This window comes from Chlamydotis macqueenii, chromosome 3 (assembly GCF_036417535.1).
Source record: "Chlamydotis macqueenii isolate bChlMac1 chromosome 3, bChlMac1.mat, whole genome shotgun sequence".
Taxonomy (NCBI): Eukaryota; Metazoa; Chordata; class Aves; order Otidiformes; family Otididae; genus Chlamydotis; species Chlamydotis macqueenii.
The window spans coordinates 35928556-35947367 of NC_141558.1; the positions used below are offsets into that span (position 1 = coordinate 35928556).

General features: G+C 42.5%; 1 protein-coding gene across 1 annotated transcript in view; it reads left to right on the top strand.

Moving 5' to 3' along the window:
* Nucleotides 1–3295: 3295 nt before the first annotated feature.
* Nucleotides 3296–18812, top strand: part of SH3BGRL2 (SH3 domain binding glutamate rich protein like 2) — a 38288-nt gene continuing 22771 nt past the window's right edge. The window contains exon 1 of the mRNA XM_086744501.1: nt 3296–3486. Coding sequence (XP_086600627.1) covers nt 3442–3486 — 45 coding nt within the window. The 5' untranslated portion in view covers nt 3296–3441. The remainder of the gene's footprint in view (nt 3487–18812) is intronic.

Genomic DNA, 18812 nt, shown 5'->3' on the forward strand with positions numbered 1-18812 from the left:
CTTTAGTTACAGTTTTTACAGTCCCATTAGAATTTCTTAATTTTCTTATTTACATCTCATGCTTTTTCCAGTTAGTGCCATTGCCTCATGGTTTCTCTAGGTTATTGGTAATGTGTCAAGGCTGTCTCTGAGAGGTAGAAGCGTCCTCTTCTTCTGTCTAGTGAGAGTTAAAGATGTTCAGCACCCTTCAGAATCAGACTTTGCTGTCTTTTTTTTTTCTGTTTTGCTGTATTTAAGAAATATATTAGAAGGCAGGAGTTATTAATATTATAATTTAATGCTATGTATTAATGCTGTGAGAGAATCAAATACAACCATCTGCAGTGAGTTGCCCTGATTCTATTTGTTTCACATAATAACAGTATGGCCAAACTAGAATATTAAAACCAATATTTTCTAGTAGGGAATAAATAGGGAAGTAAGTGGGAAGAAAACATCTCCATCTTTTAAAGAAAACTTAGAGAAAGACAGGAAAATATGGTGTCAGAAATAATACTGCAGTGTGAGCAAAATTCACTGAGTGAGGTAATGGGGATTTTCCAGCAAATTCCTATAATTACTCACCTATTACAGAATTTTAACAAGTTACATGGAGTTATCTTACAAACCAACATTAAAAAGTTTGCCTCCTTTGCTCCTATTGCCAGTCATTCAGGAGCAATTAACCAGTAAACACTTGTTGGTCGCTGGTTTGTGGCTCCCCCATTAAGAGCTGTGCTCAAATGAAGACAGGAGCACTGAAGCCAGAAAACCTTAACCTTTGTACCTAAGTTTACTCCGGTGAAGTTGTTCTGGTTTTGTTAGTGAGGGGGGGCCTAAGGTGGTAGAGATAATGTTAAGCCCGGGAAGAGGGAGGGGTGGGGGGAGGTTATCTTGTTCCCTGTCTCATTCTCCTGTTAATTTTAGAAATAAATGAATAGTTTTCCCCAAGTCGAGCCTGTTTTGCCCGTGACGGTAACTTTAAGGATTTCTCCCCATCCTTATCTCAAACCTTGAGCTGTTTTTCTTATATCATCTCCTCCTATTCTCTCGGAGGGTGGGGGGAGCAAGAGACAGACTGCGTAGTCTGGTCCCGATCAGGGCTGAACTACGACAGAAGTTTACTTGGTTTTCAACAAGCACTTTCATGAAAGCAAAGTAATGCATAGTTATAAATCTTTTGTACCCGAACTCACATTACGGGATTAAACTTTCTATTGCTGATATTGAGCTCCACTCCAGAGGACAGTGAAGTCGATCAAAGCTTTCCAATGACTTCCACAAGACATAAATCAAGCTCAAATGAACACCGAGAATCCTGATTATTTTTTGTACCTCTTGCTAGGTACCTTCCACAGGACCTGCCACATTAATAAATGATCAATATTAAAATGTCAAGAAAGCTTTAAGGACTTATTTGGCAGTGAGCTGAGGTCTGCACTTAGTCTGGATGGTGGAAGCTCACTGAAGGTGGTGGCGATGCAAAGGTGTGAAGGAGGCTGACACCAAGCACTTCACCATCGGGTTGAAGGGTGGGAAAGGAGAGTTTAGTTAGAGGGAACAAGTAACCATCTGGCTGCGTGTAGGGATGTAAGAGGATGAGGGTTACGACTGCAGTAGCACGTATAAGGCTGCCAGCTATGTGGTTCTGAGTCTTTAAATAAAGACAGGCTGCGTCCTCCCAGACCCAAAAGCTGATGAGGGCCGTAGAGATTCCCCTCAGTCACTTGCAGATGAGCTGACTGATGAAGGGTCATTTAGGGTTATCTGCTTATCCTGTTGATTAATAACATCTGCTCCACAGCTGACAATATTGAGAACTACATCTATGCTAGGGAGGCAAAATAGGCAGTGTTGTCTAACTCCTTTGAGATGTATGGAGTAGGATGGTGCTCTCACCCAGTGGGCCACTTCCCTTGCGTTATCCCTTCTGCCTGCCCTAGCAGGAAAGTGATCTGTACGGAACAGCGCCATTTGCCACTCCTTCGCTGCTGTAAATGGTGGCCAGCAGGATTGGACGCGGGCCCAGCAGATGGTGGAGGCAGGAGTGCCAGGAGCAGCTGGGCAGGCCGAGGTGTAAGGGAGGAGCAGCCCTGACGGCAGCCAGGGTGAATTTAAAATCATAGAATAGTTTGGGTTGGAAGGGACCTTCAAAGGTCCCTGCAAAGGAACAGGGACATCTCCAAACAGATGAGGTTGCTCAGAGCCCTGTCCAACCTGGCCTTGAATGTTTCCAGGGATGGGGCATCCACCACCTCTCTGTGCAACCTGTTCCAGTGTTCCATCACCCTCATTGTAAATTTTTTTTTTCTAATGTCTAATCTGAATCTAACTCCCTCTATTTTGAAACCATTACCCCTTGTCCTGTCACAACAGGCCCTGCTAAAGTTTTTCCCTGTCTTTCTTGTAGGCCCCCTTTAGGTACTGGAAGGCCACTGTAAGGTCTCCCTGGAGCCTTCTCTTCTCCAGGCTGAACAGCCCCCACTTTCTCAGCCTGTGCTCATAGGAGAGGTACTCCAGCCCCCTGATCATCTTCATGGCCCTCCTCTGGACTTGCTCCAACAGGTCCACGTCCTTATGCTGGGGGCTCCAGAGCTGGATGCAGTACTCCAGGTGGGGTCTCACCAGAGCAAAGCAGAGGGGCAGAATCACCTCCCTTGACCAGCTGGCCGTGCTGCTTTTGATGCAGCCCAGGATGCGGTTGGCTTTCTGGGCTGCAAGTGCACATTGCCTGCTCATGTTGGCTCATTGCTGGCTCTTGTCCACCAGCACTGCCAAGTCCTTCTCCTCAGGGCTGCTCTCAATCCATTCCCCGCCCAGCCTGTATCTGTGCCTGGGATTGCCATGACCCAGGTGCAGGACCTTGCACTTGGCCCTGTTGAACTCCATGAGGTTTGCACGGGCCCACCTCTCCAGCCTGTCAAGGTCCCTCTGGATGGCATCCCTCCCCATTTCAGCACTTTTTTCGACGGGACCACCTCGACCTGTGAGAAGCACACCTGGAGGGTGGCACAATCCCCTTCTCAGCCTCTCAAACGCCAGTGGCGGTCCTTGACAGCCCTGGGCGTCGGGGGAGGTGGCGGGGCAAAGGCCGCCCGAAGCAGGCAGGTCTGCCGGCTCGCTTTTCCTGGCGAAGGACGGGGAGGAGCCGGCTGTCCCCCGCCCGGGGAGAACTACAGCGCCCGTCGGCCCCTGCGCGCCGCCCCCACCTTTTCCCGCCTCTCGCCGCTACCGCCTGCCTGCTGTCAGCGAGGAGCCGGACCCGGCTCGCCCGGGAGGGGCTGCCGCCGCGGGGGAGGAGGGTGCTGAGGGTGGCGGCCGCCCTCGGGGCGGCGGGGTGGAGCGGGGCGGCCCCGTCCCTTGCCGGGGAGCGGCGTTCCCGCAGCCTCGCTGCCCCGTCCCGTCCGGTCCCGTCGCGGTTGTGGTGGCGGCGGCGGCGGCGGCGCGGCTCATGAGGTGAAGATGGTGATCCGCGTCTTCATCGCCTCCTCCTCGGGCTCGGTGGCGGTGAGTCGGGGCGAGCGGCGGGGGAGGGAGGGAGAGGAGCCGGGGTGCGGGGCCGGCGGGGCCGAGGACAGCGCGGGGCGAAGCTGCCCGGTGGTTGTCAGCCGCCGAACCCCACCACAGCTCCCAGACCTGGCTCCTCTTCGTAGGGGTCAGATTTTGGGTGTGTTTTGAGGGTCTCAGGCGTGATAAAGCAGGGCTAAATTTGCCCTCCTGGGAGGGGGGTTCAGCCCCGTGGTGCGGGGCGGTGGGGTGGGGAGAGTGCCCTGAGGTGCGGTGCCCTGGGGCCTGCCAGCTACTGCGGGTTTAAAGAAGGGATAAAAAGAGAGCCTGGAGCCAAACTTCGGGCCAGTAGCTCCTCTCTGCGTTAACAAATACTCTGGAAAAGGTACAGCTCCCTTCCCACTCGGGTTATGAAAGGCATCGCTGCGTCCTCTGCTTAATTGGAGCTCCTATAGCTTTCTCTTCTTGAATTAATTATGCATGTGACCTATGAATTTCCATATTTTCATATAAAATGACAGCTCTGATTTCCATGAAGGCAACCTGAGTGGAAGTCTTCTACTGAATTTGTTCTTTAATGAGAAACATCAGAAGGACTTAAATATAATTGATATTCTTTATGCTTCAGCAGTGAAGGCAGCGGCATTTTTGCCTTGCGGAAGGATGTGGCACTGTGTTTTCCCATCTGAAGGTTTATTGCGTGTTCGCTTCCTTCAGCCTTGTACTGCGTGATACTAGTTTTCAGTTCAGTGGCATGGTGACAGGTATCCGTTCTGATATGTTTTGGCATGAAGTGTTCAAAATACTTAGTGGCTGCATTACAGCTAATAAAAACTAATTATCCATTTCAGTAGCCAACTGAGTAAACACAGAGTGTCTTCAGAACTCTATAATCCGTGTTCATCAAGCATCCGTAATAGAAACATCTCCTTCCCTGCACGGGCAGTTGGTTCATGCTGTGGTAGCTCAGTAGTGCTAGGTTTAGTTTCCGTTTCATGCCTCATAGCTTGAACATTAATGCGTATTTTGTTTTGTTGAAGGGAAGGGAGAGGGCTACATAATTAGCTCACCCATATCTCCTTTTCTGACCGGTCTGCAAATAGGTTATTGATTGGAGTTTTTGATTCTGCCCTCTTTTTCCCCTGTCTCTGCCTGCAAGGTACATGTCCTGTTAGCAGCAGCAGCAATGTAACCCTCTTCACTATCTGTTAACCCAACAAACCAAATCTGAGGTTGACAAGTAATTTGATTTGCACATTGGTTCATTTGCTGACTTTTTGCTGACTTTTTTTCTGACTTGGACAGGAGGAAGATGACATATAATGCAGGTAACAGTTTGCATACTGGTGATAGTCAACTTTCTTCATATAGACAGCAGTATATCTGAGTACAACCTAGCCAAAGGAAAATAGATAATTTGGTGACTGAAGGAACTGTTACACAGGACCAGAGCTGTGACTTCTTTTTTCTGTCAGTTTTTCTTCATCTATGTTATCTCAGCACTTAGGAACCTTCATTATGGGCTATATTCCTGCTGTGCTCAGTGTGGTATCACCGCGGCTTTTTTTCTGTGGGCTTTGCAGGGGGTGTCCATAGATCACAGCTAAGTGATCGAGGAAAATGACAAAGAAAAAACTATTGTCAGCTGGTTATGTGGGAATCTGCATCTGAAGAAAAGGGGGATTACTGTATTGCACATCTCTAAGCAGGGAAGTTTTAAACTTAGTTTCATCCTCCTAGAACTAAAAAGTCATGAAGGGAATCAAAAAATGTTTGAGTCATGTAATTCCTTGTCGTCTCCTCCAGCCTTCAGCACAACTACATCAACTGCTTTCTGGGATCCTGTGCAATTCATGAGATAGGATGATTTCCCTGTCTAGAGAAATGAGTACCCCTTATAGATCTGTCTCCTGCTAAAAACAGTGTCAGATTCCGTGGTTTAATTTCCACCTGTAGGTCAGCTTGAGTCAAATTGTAGGCTAGCCGCTTGTGAGCGTGGATGTGGCTGAGATTAGTATCTGACCTGCTGTAATTGACCCAAGACTTCTATACGTGATATTTGCTGATAAACTAAAAGCAGTGTCATAGTGACCCAATTCACTTTCCTAATCTCACTAGCGATCTTTTGTTAACATACTCTTTATTTTAAAATGAAAAGTCTGTCTAGTCTCTACAGTAAGCTTTTGGTTTCATTTGTTACCTCACCAGCAGTGTGTTGTTAAAGCAGGGGGACTTCTCAGTCCTCTTTCTTCTTTGTGCCTGGAATAAGACTGATTTGAGTTTGCAGAGAGGGAGGGGTGAAGACAGTGATTTGTTTAAATATGCAGCAATTTCCTTATGGTAACTGGTGAAAGAGATATTACCTAGCAAATATAATAAGCTAATCTCTTTGTGTATGACTCCTTTTGAAACCTTTGGAATATCCAGGTCAAATGATAGGCATTTGGCTGAAACATTCCTGAGAAATATACTGGTTGTGTAGTCAGTAAAGGCTTCAGTTTGTGTAAATATAACTTTCCCTGGAAACTTAAAATGTTTATCGATCCCGATACTTGCTGTAATTTATTTTGTGCTAAAGAAGATAAAAATACTTAGTAGTCATACATAATTCTAAGAGTTCAGCGCATAAAATGTTTTGGGGGTTGTTCTGGAGAATGTGAAAAGGAAGTGGATGAGAAACAGCCAAAAGAATGCGAACCTTCCCTCCATTTGGTCTTGGACTTTTCCCTGCAGCATCTTCCTCACATCTGAAGGTTCTGAGATCCCTGAGAGGTTAATGGTAGTAACTGTTTGTTGTTGGTCTTTTTTTTAAAAAAAACTTGGGAGTATAATCGCCTCGTGAGCTTAAAAGGGCTCCGAGATCCCCAAACCTAGTTGGTACTTGAGTGAAAACATTTATATTCAGTTTTTACAGAAGCTGGACTGTGGGTTTACCCTGTAGGGATGCTGTAGACAAGTTCCTGAGACCTTGTTATGGGAAGGGAGGAGAGAGGCATTGTGTGTATGTGTACATTTCTACATAACCTCTTGTTGTTTTAAGCATGCATTAGGCAGATCCAATTGAATCAACAATGGGAAGCCTCTGAATAGGGCAGGCAGGCATGTTTCTACAAGCCTTACCGTCTCCTACTTATTTCTGACCTGAATTTCTACTGGTTGTTCGTAAGCTGTGTCTCGAATTCCAAGCACTTCTTTGTAGGACTGGGGAGGCAGGCTTTGCTACTCCTCCCTGATAAGGACAATCAGTGTTCTTTTGTGCTTGGGAGAAAGGCAACTTTAAAATTAGCTATGACTTTTCTCCCTCAGCAGTGCTTCACTGTTTTCAGGAAATAGTTGATGCCCTCGTTTTTCACCAAATCATTCCAAGGTGACTGTAATTTAATCTGTTTCGCATTTTCCAGTCTATCAGTAAAAATTTACACTTGGGCTACTGTACTGTGTATTGACTCAGTTAAAAGGTTTTCAGCGTATTAAAGCAGCTCTACCTTTGACAGGAATCTGGTAGTATGAGCTAAGTAACTCTAAGCCTGGAATTCCTACAGTTATCTAGAAATGCCAGACCAGAGGACTGCAGATCAGGTAAGGGGAGTGTCATTGAAGAGTTTTCAGATACTGGAGAAACCTCAAACAACTGTCGTACTTTCTCCTCTGTGGTAATAATTTATTGCCTTGGAGCTTCATCTGTTAAGCTGAATAGATATAGTGAAGAAATGGAACAGTGGGTAGAATCTCCTCTGACAAGGGAGAGACGTAGAATGCTTTCCCATTGAAATTTTTGTGCGTGCATGAGATGTGAAAAACACGTCACTGAAATGAACTCCATTTAGTGTACAAGGATAAGTGCTACTCAGCCACATTCTCCATGAGAACATGTTTGGGAAGGAACAGCACCAACCTGAAAATAATATACTTTTTTAAATGACCAAAAGTTGGACTTTGACTCCTGCTACTGAAGAGAATTATGGATTTTTGATTAGGAAGCTTGATAAGATAGGTGCAGTTACAGTTAAATTGTTTTTATAGCAAATATTGTTTTTATGAGACTACAGCTCTAAGCATACTATGGAGGTCAAATGAGCTGGAATTTTTGTTTCCTGGAGTGACTTTAAATCACAGTATGAAACATCAGAATGTCCGAATAATTACAGTCATGTTTGTTTGGTTCATGTGTTGTTGGATAATGTAATGAAGACAAATACAATGCTAACATTCTTAAGGCTAAGCTTATCTCCTAGCAATAATGATGAATTTCAACTCCACCGTTGTTTGTACAAAGTCATTGTAACTCAACATTTCTCATAGCATTTCTCAGGAAGAATGTACTTCTTGTTGAGAGGTGTGGAATAAATTCACTTAGAATATGTCACTTCTAGAATATCCACTATCTAAAAGATTCTTTTGCCTCTTTGCACCCCAAAAGCACAACAGTCAAAACTGAAAGTGATTTGGTTCAGTGATACAAGTGCCTTTTGTGAAAACTCTGTTAGTTATGGTGGTCATTTGGAGGGATTTACAACTTGTTGCATCTGATTTACAAAAAATCAACTACCTATGCGGTAAAATATTAATATTTGCAAATTATGAACATTATCATTATTTTTTAATATTAGAAGTTTGTATAATCAGATCAAAGCTGCAGGTATGTTACCTTTTTAGAAATGAGACAATAATCTTTACAATTGGAAGTGATCCTGCAATATTTACATGGGAAATAGCAATATTTTTAATGCATAACCACAGTATTGTTTAGTATCAAGGCCAGGTTGGATGAGGCTCTGAGCAACCTGACCTAGTTGGAGATGTCCCTACGCCTTGCAGGGAGGTTGGACGAGATGACCTTTAAAGGTCCCTTCCAACCCTAACGATTGTATGATTCTGTGATTCTATCTGTCAGCATGCTGACGATACTCCTGTTGGATTGGATCCTCAAAGCCTGATGTTCGAGTGTCACGTGAACATCATACTGTGTCACTTCACTTGATCAAGATGGTGGTGCTTTTGGTTGTGCACCTGCAGAGTAGTGCCAAGCAACGGCAGTGATACTAAAAGAAAAGCTGGATCCTTGCTCAGTTACAGGACGTCATGTGTATCCATGTCTTGGATCTTAGTAATTGTATCAGAGAGATCTAGGGACTTTCTGGATCTAGTCCCTTTGACGGACAGAATTAGTTCCCTCATCCTTCCTCAAGTTTCCTAGTGCCAGGTCAGGTGGCTCATACTCATCTTTGCTGGCTTCTGTCAGTCCTGTTTTTGAGGGTTCACGTGGCAGAGGAAGCCTGAGAGCCTCAGCTGGGACTGTGAATTCTGTGAGGCAGGGAGGTCAGTGCTGCAGGCTTTAGCTGTTTTTCACCCTAAGGACCCTCTGCGGATCTAGTTCTCAAGTCAGCATTCCGAAGAAATCTAAATTCTAGTTACATCCTCCTGCCTCATGATGAAGAGAACTAGGAGCCTCTGAACAGCGGTTCAGGTGGCTTGGCGAACATGTTCTGGAGGGAGCCGGGAGAGAACCGTATCCTAGTTACAAGGGTATAGGTGGAATTTAGACCATCTGTCTGTGGTATTCAGTACCTAACTGTTGCACCATTCTTGTGTGCTCTAGTGCTTTTCAAATATTTACATTTCTTCTGGGCAGGCAGATTGTCAGAAATAATGCTACCTTGAAGAACACACTTTAGACTACAGTGTCATGAGTGGTCAGGACCGTTACTGACCTTTGATTACAATTGTAACTGTAATAATACTTCAAAGGAGGTATTGTTCTGATGGGGTTTCTGAGGACTGTTTGGAGTGTGTACTCCAAAAGAGAGTGTGTACTCTCCATTTACTGATCTGCTTTGTACAGGCATACAGTTCAATGTCTCTAACACAGTGACATTCTCTACAGACTTAGCCCTCTATTTTGAATATGGAATTCACATGGATTGGAAAGAATAAAATGAGTAATAAAAGACATCTTGTTCATTTTAAGAAAGCTTTTCCTCTCTGTTTTTCTGTAGAGTATAGCAGTGTCAAAGTGCAAGTCCCTGAACGGACATACTTCACCGATGGTGACCTATTTTTAATTTTCCACCCGTATCATCAAAGCCGCGAAGTTCATTGTCCTAACCCTGGTCGTAGTGTCAGTGATCATGGGAGGTCACATATAACAGAATTTGATTACATTAATGAAAAAACAATGAAGTAATAATTAACTTGCATGCAAATTATTGGTACAAATGACTTTTGGATTACTTTTATTTTCCATGTTGTTATGTGAAATGAAACTTTATATAGGCACATAACTCAGCTGTCTGTTTTCTAGAGAGTACAACCCGGGAGGAAAGGCAGGGTATGAAAGCAACATTCTTTGGTCATTGCCATTTTTTGGCTGATGCTAGTACATCAACCATATTTATACCACATTTATAGTTGTCCTTGTCACATGCTAATATTGCTCCAGCAGAGACAAACTCCAGCAGAGGGGCAAGGCAGGTAGCTCTCATGCTGTAACACGTTGGATTACTGCAACTGCTCCCTTCGGTGCTGCTGAACTGGAGCTCTTGTTGGTACCAGCAACTTTAGTCTGGTGAATTCGAATTGAAAATGGCGTATTTTCCATATGCAGCCTGCTGCAGGCTCAGTGTCTGGTTTCTTGTCACTATAAAGGTCTCTCAGCCAAGGGACAATGAATTGAATTCTGTTACATTTGAGCATCACAGAACTGCTTTCCCAAAATCTATTCAGCTATTCTTCTGTAAACCTAGGTCACGTATTCACTTTCTCTCTAGAGTTTTTTTTTTTTCCCAAGAAGTCTTATTTGGGCAAGTGTCAGAGTGTCAGTATTTTTTTTTTTTTCTTTTGGAACTAAGTTTGGGGTGATATGAGCTATAGTGATGAGGAGCCTTCTTAAAACAAGTTATTTCTATCTCGTTAGTGGGGGAAGAGAAAAACAGCTGGATTTTACAACAGTAAACAAGCTTATTTAGTCTAAATTTAATATTGTACTTCACTATAAAGTGATTGAATTTGGCACGAAGGAAGGGGAGTCTTGCTAGCAGATTTATGAAGAGAAGTTCTTAGAAGAAGCAGGTTGTTTAGTGACTCCTGTTAATCATCAATAAGAGATGCCCTTCTGTTGTTGCCCAGATGCCTTGGGTAGGATAGAGCGTATCTTCACTGTTAAGAGTTCCAGGATTTGTTGGTGGTGGTTTTGCTTTTTTACCTCTGGATTACTAATCCCCACCATTCCTAGTAAAACAATGTGGAAACCTGCAAGACTTTTCTCATTTTACTGCAAGGAATAAACTTGCAGAAGTTAACGCCTGGGAGTGACCTTTGCAAATGTACCAGCCTGCCTTTAGTTGGAATATACATATGCAGATGTGCATTTTTGTATGCACACATATATACTGAGATATATATATGTAGTGTGTGTAGGTTATGTATCTTTATATCTGTGTATATGTGTGTGTATATATGTTTCTTAACCCTGGAATCACCAACAGGTGGTAATTATCATATTAGTAGTAAACATAAGCAACTGATTTTTGCATCCTCGGAAGAGAAATAAATATAATACCCTGGTCCCTCGCACTGGTTGCTCAAGATACATCGGCATCCGTTGGGGCCCTATCAAAAATGACTGCTCCTTTATTTGAATAGCTAGGCCTTATGGAATTGTAACCATGGATGTCTGTCTTCTGTTTAAGCTAGAGTGCTGAAACCACCGTGCTTGCTCAGCTGCCTCAGTTATTCTGTGTGTCTGGTCAACCCGTAAGAACTTTACTTATGTAACTTGTTTCGGATAATGAGGTGCTTACAAAACATCAGCATAGTTATACCGAGATATATAATTGTATAGCTGGCAGTATAATTGTGCCGGCTCATGGTGACGCACAGTGGCGTAAGTATTTCCCTTCCTTTCCTAGCAAAAAGGTAACATCAGTGTGAACGATGTTATGAAGATTCTTATCTGAGAGCTCTGACAGGCATGCAGTGGCAGTTTAAGACCTCACTGCTGATAACTTAAAAGTTGTTCTTTTGGCTGCTGCAGAGCTCGAGGACAGAATGTGTTCCTGCATTTTGGTCTCTTTCATTGCAGCCTTGTGTGTTTGCCCTCACGGGTGCTGGAGGCGGGCTAGTAATACATTGGACTGTGAAACTGAACATCTGCCGCACCAGGACCTGTCCAGTTTTGCCATTGTTGCGGGGGAGATGATAACTTGTGGCAAGAGGAGGGTAGCAAGCTTCTGCTTGTGACAAAGCCTTAAACAGCCGTGGTTTCTGGCTTTCTGAACATGTTTAATGGGATTGCTCTGCTGCAAACTCTGCCAGCAGGGTTACCCTCAGAGGTTTTGTTTATAGGCAGAGCCCTGAAACCTTGAACTTGTACTCCATATTAAATACAAATCAAAACATGTGATTGTGTATGTTCCCTTCACACATACTGATAAGTTTTTCCTGTTGGCTTTTGGCTTTTTATGTTTACACAGGAAGACAGAACTTTATTTACCTTCACATGGTAGGAGATACGGCCCAATCTGCTATGTAACATGGATCCTCTGAATTCACTGGATAGATTCCAGTTGAAGCAAGATAACTTGACTCAGAAAAAAAAAACCATCAGAACTTAATTGTGGAAATTCCATCACAACTTTCACAAATTTGTTCCATTTCCTGACATTTTCATATGCTGCAGAGGATGATGTCAGGTATTATCTGTGCTATTAAAACCTTTATAGGTGATTATTTGCAACAATTTAATAACATTACAAATCAATTAAAGAATGGTTTCCTAATTATGGAACTGGGATCTGTGTCTTTCAGAGAAAGGTAAGTGAATTTTTGTGTGCCTTTGTTTGAAAGAAAGCTTCCTTTGATCTTATAAACAATAGAGCATCAGCAACTGAAGCTTGTCATTACTTTGCTGCAGGGTTAGTGAAATTATTATCACCGTCTAGTCTAAAGAAACGCAATTCAACTATGCATTAAAGCTTTGGTGTGCATCTGCATGTCCTAAGGTCAATCTTCCTGAAGCATCTCTAGTTGAGTGATCTGGTGTGTTTATATAGAAGCAGAGACAGGAGTGGTATTTGAAGGATTTAGGTAGCATCAAATTCTTCAGTAGGAACCTGCTAGGAAGCTAAAATTAGTTAGAAAGGAGATACAAAAGTAGTCTTTGATCAGAGAAGATAGCTGCCTTGAAGGCCCTGATGTGCCAGCAGTCCCTTCCTACTCAGTGAGACTGGCTTGCCTGCAGCAAGATTGATTTTCTGGTAAAGGTTCGCAGCATCATAACGCGGGGAAATCTTAAGATCTGTGGGTTTATTCAGCATGGTATTCACCGATACCTTTGACTATGTGGGAGTGAGTCCCGTTGACCTTACAGGAGATGTGTCTGCAGTTTATGGAGTAATAATCAGATGGCTGCTGTGTTTGGGGATGCAGCTAGTTAGTAAGAAATGGGGCTGCATAAGTATAAAAGAAAAGGTAATTTGCACATACAGAGCTGCAGGAACAGGCAAGTTACATGGATATAGTTGCATTTGTTGAAAGAGAAATAAAGTTGGCATTTGTTAACAAAGTTAGAAGCCTCATTCTGCTCTCAGTTCAGGCAAAAGTAATTCTGTTATTGATCTGAATAATAGCAGTGGCGGTCAACCCTAGTTTAGACAATGATGTCAACAAAATCCCTCATCTTAGCCTTACAAAAACATACTGATAGAACTTTGTGGTAATACAGTCCAGTTTTATCTGAAATCTGACATTTGTCTAGAGCCGCAAATGCATTTTTCTGTTGCTGCTTCATGTACTGCTAGAAAGACCTGTAAATATCCGTAAAAACTTAGCACAACAAATTCTGAATAACTCGTACCGCTGTTATTTTAAAGTGCATTATCAAGGGTATGTGTATCTGTAGTTGGCAGAATGACACATCTGTGCTGTGCAGATAGTAGCTGTCGGGAGAAAATAGTGAAAGTATTGACAGCTTTATTGCACAAAGTTGTTTTTCACGTTCTTTGGAGCATTTTGGAATCATAATATCTCTGATCCTTCAGGACGAGAAAACAAATAAATGCAAGCATAGTCCTTCTTAGGGAAAGGCTGGATGTTTTTTCCAAGTGTCCAGTCATTCTCTCAAATTCATAGAGGGGGATTAGTAGCTATAGATGTGACCTTGTGTTTATGTGGGAACAGAGTTCTCCATCAAAGCCAGTATGCCACTGCAGGGCTAGGCAGTCTTTGAGCTTGCCTTAATGTCTGTCTGAAACTCTACCCTACTATCAGGAGACTCTGCTGCCTGTGGCATCTTATGGCTCCATATTCTCCATCAGCTAGCTGCTCTTGATTCAGAAATAGCTGGAGCTGCAGTTGGGTGTAACTGGGTGTTGGGCTATGGGTCCTGAGTGACAAAATGTAGAGAGTGCAGCCTCGTGGGTAAGGCAGGAGATGGCTAGCGGGACTTATGTCTCGAGCTAACAGAACTGAGACCCCACCCGGACGAAACAAGGCTAGTTGCTTATTACGTCTTATGGGCTGCTAGGTGTTTTTATCCATTCTAATAGATAAATATTCCTGTGCCACTGGGTTTTGATGCTTAAAGCTAATGAGAAGGAAGAAAAAGGACCTATTTTTTTTAGTGTCAAGATGTTTGCTTTTTTATCTCATTTGCAGTAAGTACAGAAAATACATCTGGGGATGCTTTATTCATTGTTACAAAACAATGTGACTGATAAATTGATAGAACTAGTTCACAACCTTTTCAGTGCTCTGCTGACTCACCACGTCACAAAAAAAAGACAATTATGTGTTTTCATCTTAAAAGTCTAGGTGATAATCATGTTACATAATAGGAAGTGTGTTTGAATTTCTTGTTAGAGGAATTTTTTGTTTTTAAACTGCTGTTTCTCTTTGCAGAACTTAGAATAGAATAGAATAGTTTAGTTGGAAGGGACCTATAATGATCATCCAGTCCAACTGCCTGACCACTTCAGGGCTCACCAGAAATTGAAGCACGTTGTTAAGGGCATCATCCAAATGTGTTTTAAGCACTGACAAGCATGGGGCATCAACCACCTCTCTAGGAAGCCTGTTCCAGCATTTGACGACCCTTTCCATAAAGAAATGCTTCCTAACGTCCAGTCTAAACCTCCTCTGGCACAGTTTTGAACCATTCCCACACGTCCTATCACTGGATACCAGGCAGAAGAGCTCAGCACCTCCCTCTCCACTTCCCCTCCTCAGGGAGTTGTAGAGAGCAATGAGGTCACCCCTCAGCCTCCTTTTCTCCAAACTAGACAAACCCAATGTCCTTACTCACTCCTCACAGGACATTCCTTCCAGCCCTTTCACCATCTTTGTTGTTCTCCTCTGGACATGTTAAAGTATCTTAACATCTGGGGGCCAGAACTGCACGTAGTACTCAAGGTGAGGCTGCACCAATGCTAAATACAGTGGGATAATCACCTCTTTTGACCGGCTGGTTATACTGTGCTTAATGCACCCCACGATGCGATTTGCCCTCTTGGCTGCCAGGGCAGGCTGCTGATTCATTCGAGTATTATAGCATTTGCTTACTTTCCAAAACCTGCTTGTAAAACTGCTCTCTTCAGTGCTATTTCAGTGCACTTTAAGCAATTGCCAAATATTTAACATGTTTCAAGAAAATAAATAAACAAAACATAATTACCATGGTTTTTTGGTCCCTCCACAAAACTGTAATTTTACCAAGCAAGCTTGATTCACATTAACAAAGTGATATCTCTTAAATTGTTGCACATTTGTAGCTATAGCAATATTGGACATGTGCAAGACACCAAACTCTTACACACTCTCCTAACTCTGCAGGAGGAACTGTGAGATTTGAAGATCAATTTTCTGTTCATTGCAGGACTAAGGACTGGATTTCCCATCGTTCAGAACTTCGCAGTTCTCGACTACCTTGCTGAACTGGGACTTCACTGGGAAGCAAAGGATATTCTTCAGAATCAAATGACTCAGAGAAATCAAAAGAAATAAACATATGAATAAATGTAATATAGCGTGGAGATCAGAGAGCAACTTGCATTTAATTTGGAGGTACTAAAGAGCAGCTGAATTAGTAAGGGTTGCAGTTATCGTACTTGTATTTATGTGTAGTATACATTTTGAAAAGGAAGATAGATGTTGTTTGTTTAAAGAGTTTCTTTCATGATGCAAAATACTTGCTATAAATATGCCACTTTGACAAAAGCAAATAGTACAAGGAGGAGTTAAATGTAGAATGCTAAACAGGAGATTTAAATTATTCTGTGGCAACTTTGAGAGGTTTCTGTTGGAAAAATGCATGAAAATAACACTTTTTTTTTTTTAACCACACTCTTGAATTACTGAAACATATGGTAAATTGCAAACAAAACCATCTATCTCTTAAAAGAAGTTAGCTACCAGCTAGGGTTTGGATTGTTAGTCTTTTGAAGTGAATTATTCTAGTCCTGCAGGATGGTTCCATCAGGAGAAGTTTTTGATAGCTGAGAATATGCTTAATGAATCCCTGAAATCCTCCACGCTGCCCAAATTTTCTCGTCTTTTGTGCTAGCCACTAGGATCCCCAACCTTGGCTAAAAAGAAAAAAAAAAGTCCTAGCACATAATTCTAATAACTGAGAATCTTCTTGACTCACTGTTGGCTGAGACATTTTTAAAAACGGGTGAAGTTACCAGCATGCTCTGGTAATCTGCCCTCTCTTTTAGCTAGAGGGCCCGCCAAAGAAGAACCAGTATGCCTTCCCAGTGCCCTCACAAGAAAATACCTATGACTAGGAAAGATCCTATATCTATAGCACAAATATAATTTCAAGTGTGTATTCTGTCAAATAGAAATGTAAAAGTTTTCCAGATAGTGTAATTCCACAGAACGGAGCTCTTGCTGTAGGTTACGATCCAGACTGGCGGTGGGTTTTGCAAGGTTCCCTACTAGAACAACCAAGAGGTGCATCCTGACCTTCAATCTGGCAGTCACCTGCTGCTTGCCAGGCTAAGTGAGAATTCTCTCACTGTATTTCTCAGTCTGCATGGAGTCTTCTGGCTGCTAGTCTGTTAGGATCGCTTTGATTTGGAGCTGCCTGCCTGTACACTCAGTGAGACTTCCAAGTTCTGGTTCAGTGCCTATTGCAAAGTCTTCAAGTTTCACTTTGTTTTAGCTATTTTTTTTATTTCCACAAGCAATACTGGTGGGTTTTTTTATTGTTTCATATTGGCACAACAGAACACAAATTCACGTCATTACTTGGAAGATAGCTCCAGCTTCAATTATATTTTTACTCTTTTGATGTGAAGTAATGAGCCACAGTTCGGGTCTCATAGCATCTGGTTTCCTTCAGTCCATCAGAGACTCACATGTAAGTGGATTTTCAGCACTATAGGAACACATTGTACCTACTGCAAGAAGGAAATGATGACAGAATCACTTACTTCCATTATCTACATCATTGGCAAGTCTTGTTTCCTGAAATACAGAAGAAATCAAAATAAGTGGGCTTGGGAGTGACTTCAGAGGCTTTCTCAGCCGCACACAGCTGAAAGGTGCCCTGCGTAGCACCACCTGTAGCTGATATTTCTGTAGAACCTTCTCTTTTTCCTTTCTTGGTCTTTCTCCTTTTTCTTTTTGTTCTGTATCTATCTCTCCTTTTCCCTTTCTGCTTACTGAAATAATACCAAGTGAACCCCTGAGCAAACTCCCATCACCTTTTGTTTTGCAGAGTGATAAATGTGTTTGTACTTGCTAAAGACTTCTTCGTGTTTTGGAGTGTTACCTTGTTACTTGCACAGAGTACCACAGTTTCTTACAAACTATCTTAAATCAGAAATTTTCCCTTCAGCTTGTAGTATACATATGTACATTGAAATATATTTAAATACGTTTTATCAGTGCAACATCTGACAAGGAAAATTAGGTTAGCTGGCATTGATCATGGAGCAGTTTACTGTCTTCTGTAGCTATATAGAAAAAGATAATAATACGGTTTTCTTTGCTGACTGCTTGTGATTAGGAGTCTTTTAAAAACCAAACCTGTCTCAAGTTGTAATTGCATTTCTTACATACTAGAGTATTTCAAAGATACACAGAGGAAATTGCATGTTGCACAGAGGAAAAAGTGTGTAGATTGTCTGGCTAAGAAGTGTCTCAGCAGCTCCCAGGGACCTGCAAACCTCTTTTGCATAAAGCTGAACAGATTGCCCTCCCAGTTCAATGGAGTATTTCGTATGGCGCGTCCTTAATTATGTCTCTGTATGCAAGTGGAAGATTGCTGCTAGCAGGAGACCAGGGCAGTGCAGGCTGCATGTGGCCACTATTCAGGGACTGTTCTATTTCTTTTCAAATTGAAAAGCTCCGTGGTCAGTTTCTAGGATATTGAAACATGCACATGTATTTTTTTTTCTTGAGGATGAGGCGTTGAAGGTGTTTTTAGCTATTTGGAGGCCTGTTCTGAGAACGCTGTGTTTTCCTTCTATCACATGTAATGCTGTATTTGCTGTGGCAGGTAGCCACTTACTTTGCTTTTGGGAATAGTTATGTAATGCTAGGGTGTTTTATTTTTATTCTTAAAATTTCGTTTTTGTTACCCTCCTTCACCACAGCTTCTGTTCTTTTTTTTTTTTTTTTCCTATGTACATAGGTGAGGTGTATTTTCCTGTGCCAAGAACAATGAATTAATCATATGAACCTTTGTAAAGGTCTGTCACAGCACTACCATCTCTCTGCAATAAAAATTACTGGGGTCAGTTGTGCTCTTCTTTCCTAAGTCAGGCAAAGAAAGAGAAATTTGGCAGGAAGTGTCTATTGCTACAGGTTGCAAATGTAACAGGACCATGAGGATTTGCATGTCAGCCGTGGTCAATGTGTGAGATTGTTTTTCATTGCTTCTGTATGAAAGCAGAAACATAGTGGAAACAGAAGAGAAAGAATGCAGATGTTGCTTTGTGTGTTTGTGAGAGGCATTGCCTCCTCCTTGCTCCTCTAAGGAAGGTATGTTTAGGATTGCAGTTAACGCTGTTTAGAGTTCTGTTCATTTGATGTGGTTGGAGCTTGCATCTCTTCGTTAGAGCGTAGTATCTCCTTGCTACCTGGGAGTATGTGTTAAGCCTCATCTATATGAGAAGTGAAGATTAGTAATCCTCTGCAGTAACTATGTTACATCTGCCTTTTACACTGCAACAATCCCTTTGGTTCTGTTTGCATGACTTGTAAAGGCAGAGGCTCCGGTTTGATATTTTCAGCTGTGGGAGTGAGCTGGAGCTTGTGTTTATGTAACAGAAATGCTGTTTATGCAGTTCATATTTCAAATACCTGTAGCTGCTCACAGTTCA